This window comes from Gekko japonicus, unplaced genomic scaffold (genome assembly GCF_001447785.1).
Source record: "Gekko japonicus isolate JY-2015 unplaced genomic scaffold, Gekko_japonicus_V1.1 scaffold2473, whole genome shotgun sequence".
In the NCBI taxonomy this organism is placed as follows: domain Eukaryota; kingdom Metazoa; phylum Chordata; class Lepidosauria; order Squamata; family Gekkonidae; genus Gekko; species Gekko japonicus.
This window is the reverse complement of record NW_015169859.1, coordinates 32,753-43,145: the sequence shown is the minus strand read 5'-3', so window position 1 is coordinate 43,145 and position 10,393 is coordinate 32,753. Positions and strand designations below refer to the sequence as shown.

At 44.0% G+C, this 10,393-nt stretch overlaps 1 protein-coding gene across 1 annotated transcript in view; it reads left to right on the top strand.

The window, feature by feature from the left end:
- ENPP6 (ectonucleotide pyrophosphatase/phosphodiesterase 6) overlaps positions 1-10,393 on the top strand; it is a 45,602-nt gene that overhangs the window by 24,686 nt on the left and 10,523 nt on the right. The window contains exons 4-6 of the mRNA XM_015417407.1: positions 3,683-3,824; positions 7,707-7,886; positions 9,098-9,235. Coding sequence (XP_015272893.1) covers positions 3,683-3,824; positions 7,707-7,886; positions 9,098-9,235 — 460 coding nt within the window. The remainder of the gene's footprint in view (positions 1-3,682; positions 3,825-7,706; positions 7,887-9,097; positions 9,236-10,393) is intronic.

Genomic DNA, 10,393 nt, shown 5'->3' with positions numbered 1-10,393 from the left:
CTCCTGGACTGCATTACTTATATACAAACCATGCACCAATCAGAGTCTTATGCCGACTCATGGTGATAGTTAATTGAGCTGATGCAACCCGTGCAATCAGTACCTGGTGACACTGTCACATGACAGTCATACCTGTCACCCAGATCAGTATGATCTAATACAAACATACCTGGCTGTCATCTTGTCTCCATATCTTACAATATGCCGTCACACCTCCCAAGATGCAGCCTATACAAAAGATAGCTTACATTTTAACAGTTTGAATCTATTTACAGATACACACTTAGTGAACATATCAGCCAAATTTTCATCAGAACTACAATACTGAATGTTAATGAAATTGTTACATACAGCTGTTTTAACGTTCTGATACCTTATGGTTATATGTTTGCTTCTGGTTTTCATCCCTTGATTTTGTGCCAATTGACCAGCTGCCGAGCTGTCACAGAACACCTTGATTGGTAATTCACACACCACACAAAAATCTTTTAATAGCTGATGAAACCATTCTAATTGGATTATTGTGTCACTGATGGCCGAATACTCAGATTCACAAGAACTCATCGCGATGTGCGTTTGTTTTATTGATTTCCATCCCACCAGAGTTCCTAACACAAAGATAGTGTAACCTGTGGTTGACCTGGAATCTGGTCTGTCTCCCCAGCTAGCGTCACTGAATGCAGACAGACTCTCGGCTCTTGCATCCACTTTCAGCATTAATTTTTCACCTGCTGTGCCCTTCAAGTACCTGAGCACACGTTTTGCTGCCATCCAGTCCTTCTGGTATGGACAGTGACATTGCTTACATAGCCAATGTACAGCCATAGAGATGTCTGGTCTAGTGCAGCATGACAGGTATAACAGTGACCCCACCAAGGATTGATACACCTCCTTGTGTGGAAACAAATGTTCCTGCGGTTCTTTACAATAACTTACGGTCATGGGAGTGTCGGCAATGTTTGCATCACCCATGCCAAACCTTTGAACCAGCTGCAGGATCTTTTCCTCTTGGCACAGTGTATAATTACCCTGATCATCCTTGCTTATCTGTACACCCAGATAATGTTGTATTTCTCCCAGATCCTTCATTTTAAACACCGGCTGTAATGTTTGGGTAAACCAGGTCAGCTGTTGTTGAGAAGAATACAAATAACAAAGGTCATCAACAAAAATAAACAACCAACATGTTTTTCCTTGTACCTCTTTGCTATATAAACAGGGATCAGCCACACTTTGTTTGAAACCTTGCTTTGTCAGAGCATTGTGGAGACACTGCCCCCATTCATAGCCACTCTGTTTTAATCCGTACAAAGCTTTGTGCAACCTTAGAACAGATGTTTCACCTCCAGTTTGAAATCCTGGTATCTGCTCCATGTAAATCTCCTCCTTCAAAGGAGCGTTCAAGTAGGCAGTTTCAATATCAAAATGACGTACACTCATTCCATTTGCTGATGCCACAGCCAGAGCAACCCTTATTGTTTCATTTCTTACAGTGCTTTGAAATGTTGCATTGAAATCTACATTTGGCATTTGACTATAGCCCCTAGCGACGAGACGTGCTTTGTACTGCACCGCCCCGTTTGGCTTCTGTTTCAATTTGTAGAGCCAACGGCAGCCTATTGCCTTGCGTTTCTCAGGCAACTCTGCTGTTGTAAATACCTTGTGAGTTCTCAGAGACTCATACTCTGCCTGCATGGCAGTCTCCCACGCCTTCCATTGTGTTCCCTCAAGAGATAGCACCTCAGTGTAAGTTTCTGGAACCTTTACAAACACATGATTAATTCCGTATCTCTGAGGAGGTATTCCCTTTGTAGTTCTACTAGACACCCTCGGTATCTTCGGTGAACTAGGACTAGAATCAGAGGCTTGCGGTGCAGAAACGACACCTTCCTGCTTCACCTCTGTTCCCCCTGCACTATCAGTAACAGGCAACATGATCTGCTCGGGGGTTTCATTTGCATGAATGTGTGACCAGTTGGCATTCTCGCAGAAATTGGCAGACCTGCTAAATACCAACATGTTGTGAGCGTTTACAAAACGGTAGGCTTTCATACCAGTTTGACAACCAATGAAAGTTAATTTCTGCACTCTGGGACCTCCCTTCCTCCTTTGCTTCAAAGGTATGTTAACCCATGCCTTAGACCCAAAAATCCTTAGGTGTTGCAATGAGGGATTTTTACCATAGAGAGCCCTGTAGGGAATGTCTTCAATTGTTTTACACCAGACCCTATTAACATTATATGTAGCGCATCTCAGGCATTCAGCCCAGAAAGACTTGGGCAATTTAGAGTCAAGTAGCGTAGAGTTGCATGACAGTCTGGATAATACCTGCCCTCCTTTCAGCTATGCCATTTTCGAGCTCCACAGCGCAACTCTGGGCCCATAACCCTGACGGCGTGCATGAAGCGTCCGAATAATAAGAGTTTCAGGTTGCTTTAGTGAAACTATATACAGTGGTTTATTTTACAGATATTTACATACAGTCCATACCACCATGCGGTCTCCAATATCACAGAATTGTCCGACAAGGTGCTTCACAGGCAATACATTCACAGGTGTGAACACTGACTCCTGGACTGCATTACTTATATACAAACCATGCACCAATCAGAGTCTTATGCCGACTCATGGTGATAGTTAATTGAGCTGATGCAAACCTGTGCAATCAGTACCTGGTGACACTGTCACATGACAGTCATACCTGTCACCCAGATCAGTATGATCTAATACAAACATACCTGGCTGTCATCTTGTCTCCATATCTTACAATTTGCCGTCACCCCTCCCCCCAGAAATCTTCTTGAAAATCCTCTTAATTCTTCACAGCTCAGTCATCATATATTGGTTAAAAAAATTATTATAATACTTTTTGAAAGTCTTTCCCAGCTTTTTGGATATGGGCAAAAATCTAGATCTCAGAAATCTAGCTTAATGTTCACATTCACCTGAGCAGAAAGAAGTTATTTCAAGGATCACAAACACTGCATGAGGTTTCATAATTATTTGTCTGTACTTGCAAAATAAATTTCACAGGGTTGTTATCATTGTGATGTGCCAAATAATGATAGTTAGTAAGTGCATCTTTATTTACTTTATGTACTTTTTTAGAAAAGGTCATTTAGTATTCAGCACAGATGGTTCACACATCAGAAACCTATATAAATGCATGTTCTTAATATTGTTAACCTTTATGCCTTGACAAATCTCCTCAGTTATTGATTGGATGTCTATATGGATTCAGCCTGTGCTGAATGGAGTTGTATTCCCCTTGAAGGGCTTGATTCTGATATTCTCCTTTATCTCAGACTAGGAAAAAGGCCCGTTGTGGAAATAAATACAACGACCTCTAGAAAGAGGCTCTGGGCGGGTGACCCGGCCTTGGACACTCAGTGTCAATTTGCTGTGGCGACCTCAGCAGGGTATAATGACACTGAGTCCACCATTTTCTCCAGAGGAACTGATCTCTGCTACCTAAAGAACAGTTGTAATTTTGAGTGATCTCCAGCCCTCACCTGGAGATTGGCAATGATGGTTCCCCAGAAGGGAATAGTTGGTTTGGAGGGTGGAGTCTATGGCTTTGTACCTGTCCAAGGTCCCACGCCTCCTGTCAGACCTGAAAAACATGCTATAGCAGTAGGATGCTTGTTTCTTACCTAACCGTTCTGTCGTGTTTCCACTTCAGAAGAGACACAGCAGATATGGCGGCAGTGTATTATGAAAGGATCGACGTAGAAGGTCACCATTATGGGCCTCTGTCTGTTCAGAGGACGAATGCTTTAAAAGCTGTGGACAATGTACTGCTCACTATGACTAAGTTAATCAAGGTCAGTACTACTCAGAAGCTAACCTGTCCTTTCCCCCCATGATATATACTTTAAGTAGGCCTTTTGTGCTTGTCAGTTAAGTTGTAAGAGGTCACTGGATCCAGTCCAGGGCCTTCTTCCCTGGGCTGTCCTGAGATAGTCTAATACTGAGTCTAACTTGAGCTTCCAGCCTGACATGAGGACACCAGTTTCCTTGCTCCAGCTTCTACCATCTGTGCTAGTGCCGTTTCAGCTCTCACAGGCCTATTTTTTTCTGGTTGCAGTTCTCTCTCAGACCCTCTTTTCCCTTTCTCTTCCTTATTCTCTTCTTTCCCTCTTATCTGGAGGGAAAAGACAGCTGCTTCTTAAGTAACAGAAAGGGACTATTGGGAGATGTAATCTCTTGGAATTTCCAGTACAATTCATAGTAAGTGGTGCACAAGCTTCCATCAGTAAAAAGCTAAGTGAGTTAAGGGAAGAGTACAGCTTTCTTCACGGTACACACTTCAGCTGAAATTAGCCTGCGTGGAGTACAATTCATGGCTATATTTTGAAAGAAAATTGTAAATGCCCATATTCAAATAGTCACACCTGTCAATATTTCCAATGGGGTAATATAGCTGTTTCTAAAAAGCAGGCACAGACTATTGTGCACTGCCTCTTTAAGAGGTGTAGCAGTGCGCTAAAGTAGGGTGGAATTAGCTTCACTTGTTTGCTAATAACCCACAGGGATGCTGGGCCTACATAGGGTTGCCAGTCTCCAGGTGGGGCCTTAAGATATCTAGGAACTTATCTGAAGACTACAGAGATCAGTTTCCCAGGAGAATATGGCTACTTTGGTGGGTGGACTCTGACATTATACCCTGATGAGGTCCCTCCCCAGGCTCCACCCCCAGATGTCCAGTAAGTTCCCAACCCAGTGCTGGAAACCATAGTCTACATTAGCTTTCTAGGACAAATTCTGGGCCTAGTTGGACAGGAAACTGAAAGGTTTTTAGTAAGGTACATTTTCCCTCCAAGCCAAGTTGCCTGCTCCAAGGTTCTCAGTGTTAAAAAAACAAGTTAAAGTTGGATGTTTGTTGTTACTCCACTGTACAATGTAGACAGAACAAGTTAGCATAGGAATAACACTCAAAATGGCCTCTGTGTGAGAAATAATATTTGCTTAAGTATTTTCCACATAGATGAGGAGCATCAATGTGGATCTCCATGTCCCTTCCAGACATTGCCAGTGGGAATACAGAACAGAAGTATTAAAAACTCATGAGGTGATGCAATTTAGGCAGGGCGGGGGGGGGGATGAGCAATCTCCTGTCCCCAGGCTTCAAGCCCTATCGGGGCTCTCTGCTCCAGCAGGAACAAAAATGGGGGACAGGAAGCAATGTTGTGTGACATTGTAACATCAATTCTGGCTGTCCCTGGAAGTGACATCATGGTACTCTAGGAATCCCCCAAATCTCTATGGTTTTAACCATAGAGATTGGAATTCTTAGAGCATCATGATGTCATTTCCAGGGCCTGGGGGGGGGGGCTGGAGGTACAAAATTCCCAGGAGCCAGGTCAGTTTGAGGACCTCACTAATGCATTCTGGGGTCCTCCCCTTTTAGTGCAGTTCTATACTGCAGCCACTAGGGGCACAGACAAAGCAGGACAGAATAAACAGAAAGATGCTCTGACTTCCTGATGCTGTTTGCCCCCCTTTATTTTTTACAAACAAGTTTTATTTTAGAAAACTCTCCATGGCTGCAAACCTTCAAAACTACAAGGCTGAGGAGAACATTTTCCTATTGTGAGTTGTTTCTAAAATCATCCAACCTGTGCCTTCTTTCCTTCCTCTCTCCCCCCATCATCTAATTCTTCTGTGTTTGACCCCACCCCTTTTCCTCCCTTGTTCCTTCTCATCCCTACCCTGGCTGGGGAGTTAAAACATACTTATTAGTAGAACAAAAATTTTCTGTGCCAAGTTCATATTTTCCAAGGATCTATCAAATAGTGAAACGGTGATCCCCCCCGCATTGTGATCTGTATTAATCTGTGTTACAGGTTATAAGTGTGGGGTGGTGGATGCCTTAGTTGTAGATTATATCACATTCTGCATAATTAGTTTATTGAATAAACTACTGTAGAGGTGACATCCACTGGTTTAGAAGACTTCAAAAGGGGATTTGCTATTCATAGAGGTGGGAAAGGGGTGATATTCATAGAGGTGGCCATTAGCTATGATGACCAAATAGCACCTCCATGTCCATGGGCAATATACTCTTGAATGCCAGTTTTTTTTGTGGAGGGGGAATTTATTGGGGGGGAGGCTATTGCCTTTATTCCCTGCTGGTGGCAGTCTCAGAAGCGTCTGAATGGTTAGCGTAGGAAATAGGGCATGGTGATCCCGCTGCTTTCTCTGCATCAAGTATGCTACTGAATTATTAATGGCTGTAGGAAGAAAGGAGACCACAGGGCCTTGTAGTTGTTGTTGAGGGAAAGGCATTCTGTGCGTGCCCACAAGATCTAGTCAGTTCTGTACCCTTTGATCTACTAAGCTTTTGTACCTTCAACCGGCTCAGGATCATGGATCAAGCCACTCTAGAAATTATTTCCAGGGTAATTTCAGTTGCGTTCCTGCTTCTTTTTTTCCTCTTCGAGGAGGCAGCAGCAGGAAAGGAGGGGATGGAATGGAATGAAATGGGAAGGGAGAGCTGGAACTAGTTGGATTTTAGTGTCCGGGGACTATAATCACTTTTAAAAGTTAGCATAAGTGCACAAAGACAACACCCTCTGGAGACTTGGCTCACCTGCCCTCCTCTCCCTGGATGAAAAAACTGGTTTCTCACAACACCCCAGGTTTCCTTCCCCCATTAAGCACCCTGTGAGTCTGCTTTTGTTTGGTTGTTTCATGTTAGCACTGCAGGGCTCTTTTTGTAGAAAAAGCCCAGCAGGAACTCATTAGCATAATAGGCCACACCCAACAGCAGGAACTCATTAGCATATTGGGCCACACCCCTGACAGCACAGCTCATTAGCACATTAGGCCACACCCACATGTTACCAGAAGTATGGTCATCCAGCCACACCCACCTTTTGCTTGTTATTCTGTTTACCTTGTTTGTTGTCAAAACCCAGGGCCTTTTTTGGAGCAGGAACTCCTTTGCATGTTAGGCCACACACCCCTAATGTAGCCAATCCTAATGAGTTTTTGCTGTTGGGTGTGGCCTGTTATGCTAATGAGTTCCTGCTGGGTGTGGCCAACTTGGGAGCCAGCCGGAACTCCGTTCCTGTGCGTTCCTGCCCCAAAATAGCCCTGGTTAGCAGAAATATTTTTAAAGCCTTTTGGCACTTAAGTACTATTTGAGTGAGACTGATGTCTCAATTCAGTGGAGCTCATCCTCAGGTAACAATTGTTATTCTGTTCACAGTAACAGAAAGCAAAGTGATTTTTGTTGTGATATTTGTTTTGGATCAAGATCATGGGGGAGGCATGGTGGTCCTCTGCAGCCCTGGCCACTTCCAGATTCTCAGCCAGATGTGATGTCATGACATCATTCAACTTTGCTTCGCAAGTCTCTGTCCCCACAATACTCCCACTAGTTGCCAGCACCTGGCTGGCAAACCCACTGTATCCCCATTGCAAGATATAATACGTGTTCAGTCTCATTTATTTTATCTTAAATGTGACTTTATCTGAATCAAGGCCTGAATATTCATTCTTTTTAAAAAATAGCCTGTTTAGTAGTGAAAAGATGCCTACTGAGATTGAGAAAAGGTGCATGTTGAGATTAACTCCCACTGTACATTTTCTCATAGTCATGGCATCGCGGGTGGGGTGAATCTGATTACCAAAGTAAAAATGGGGAACTGCACACTGTGTACTTTGCAAACTGTAACCCAATGAGTTCACTGTCTTGACAGGAGAAGGGCCTACAGAACAACCTGAATGTCATTCTTTTCTCCGATCATGGGATGACTGACATTTACTGGATGGAAAAAGTGATTGAGCTGAGAAACTGTATCAACATGAGTGATGTTATACAAGTAAAGGACCGAGGCCCTGTTGTAAGCCTGTGGCCAGCCAAAGACAAGGAGCTTCAGGCAAGAAAAAAAGTCACCTTTTATCTTTCATGATTGCTCTTGTGGCAATCATTTCTTTTTTGCTTTACTGTAATACTTTATATCTACATACATCTACATATCTACATGCCAAGTCCCTCCTGGCAACCAGCAGGGGATAGGGTGGGATTTATCAGAAGCAGGAGGAAAGCCCAGGTGATCTTGGCTGGAGACGTGTCTACATCACTTCCAGCGCACACCGAAAGCGATGTCATCACGTCAGTGATGTCGTGGTAATGCTCTGGTATCTGGGCAAAAACTCTATGGTAGAAGAAATTTTTGCCATAGAGTTTTAGCCCAAATACCAGAGCACTGCCACGACATCACCGATGTGATGACATCACTTCCTGTGACCGCCGGAAGTGAAGTCGCTGCATCAGCAGTGGCATAGCTTGGGCTGCTCTCTCTCTTCTGGTAAATCTTCCCACCAGCCAGCTGATTGGTGGCAGGGGTCAGGGCCTGGTGGCAGGGGAACTCCCGCCTTCACTGGGGGTAGGCAACCCTATACCTACATATACTACTGGGGGAGCTGACCCCGTCTGTTGACATGGCAGTAACTGAAATTGGGAAGGCCGTAATATCTCATAGTGACTCAGAATACACCTTGGTAATTCCAAGGCCATCCTTCTGCACCACAGTCTAGAGTGGCCTGCTTTTAAAAGCCATTTGGCCTTTGAGTATAACCCCTGCAGTGCCAGCCTAACATGAGTTACACCTTTCCAAGTCCATTGAAGTCAGTGGGCTTAGAAGCTTTAATCCTGGTTTAGGATTGTACAATTGACCTCCTGTCTTCTGGCAGGAAGGGATCACTGTGAGCATACCAGGGCTCCACTATCTGCTCCCAGGGCTTCACGTATTATCTTCCAGATAAGAGTTCAGGATTGTAACTGAAATACTTGTACTCATTATACATGCCTTTTTCCTGGATAAGCTTGCAGCATTAGAAAACAAGGTTGGCAGAAGCCAAAATAAAATCCACTGTTGTTTACAGCAGAGGGACACGGAGCAAGAACTCTGTGCAGAGGCAACGTTTGCAAGAAAGCGATCAAAGAGTTTTCCCAGATGTATTAAATGCACGTTGCTTAAAAAATGGCAACCTCTGTTATAGCAATGCTTTGCATTCAGTGTGATAATACATGCTGCAGTATAGCAAATATATGTGCCCCGATGTCATGACTTTAATTTCTTTGCAGGTATATAACATGCTGAAACATGTGCCACACATGAAAGTTTACAAGAAGGAAGATATTCCTGAAAGGTTCTACTATAAAAAGGGGAAATTTGTCTCACCTTTGACACTTGTGGCTGAAGAAGGATGGTTCATAGTGGAGGTAAATCCCCTGTATGAACTAGACAGAACATGGCCATGCATTATGGCCTGCTGACACATCATGGTGCCACTGTTTTGCAATGCTGGGTTGGTGGCAAAAACAACCACAACAGGCAGATTATTGAGCCCCTGGAGGACTGGTGACCTGTTGGACTGATCTACATGGACTGATCTAAATTAGCTTGAATGACGTCCTAGCTGGTATTCACCACCTTCAGTGGCAATGCACCACAGTAAGGACATATATCTCTTTAAAACTACTATAATATACCACTGCAACTGCAACCCCTATCTATTAAGTACTGAAAACATGAGATAGGCCTTTTGAGATATTTGAAAGCAAGCTGTTCATAGCTACTTGATTTACATTGCTGTCCTAAACAGGATTACATAAGTCCATTAAAGTCAGCCATTTTAGAAGACTCCTCAGGAGAGGGAAAGTGGCATGGTAGAGCCTGATCTCATCAGAACTCAGAAGTGAAGCAGTGTTGGTGCTTGGATGGGGGACCACCAAGGAAGACTCTGCAGGGGAAGTCAATGGCAAACCTTCTCTGCTTTTCACTTGCCTTTGCCTGGAGTTGCCAAAAGTCAGTTGTGACTGATGGCACAAGCATACATACAAAAGAACGCTGCTTAGGATGGCACTGGTAAATACAATTACTGACAACCAACCTATGTAATGTACTTTATATGTATACTAGGAGTAAGGCCCATTGTGGAAATAAATACAACGAGCTCTAGAAAGAGGCTCTGGGAGAATGCCAAGGCCTTTGGCACTCAGCGTCAATGTACTGTGGTGACCTCAGCAGGGTATAATGACACAGAGTCCACCATTTCCCCCAGAGGAACTGATCTCTGCTACCTGAAGAACAGTTGTAATTTTGAGTGATCACCAGCCCTCACCTGGAGATTGGCAACAATTGTTACTCCTCCCTCCTGGAGATCAGTTGTAATTCTGAGTGATTTCCACCCCTCTCCTGAGATTGGCAACAGTGGTTCCCCAGGAAGGAATGGCTGGTTGGGAGGATGGAGTCTATGGCATTGTACCTGTCTGAGGTCCCACCCCTCCTCAAACCTCACCCTCTCCAGGTTTCATCCCTCAAATCTTCAGGAATTTCCCACCTGGAGTTGGCAATCCTATCTCCTTCTCAGCCAATCA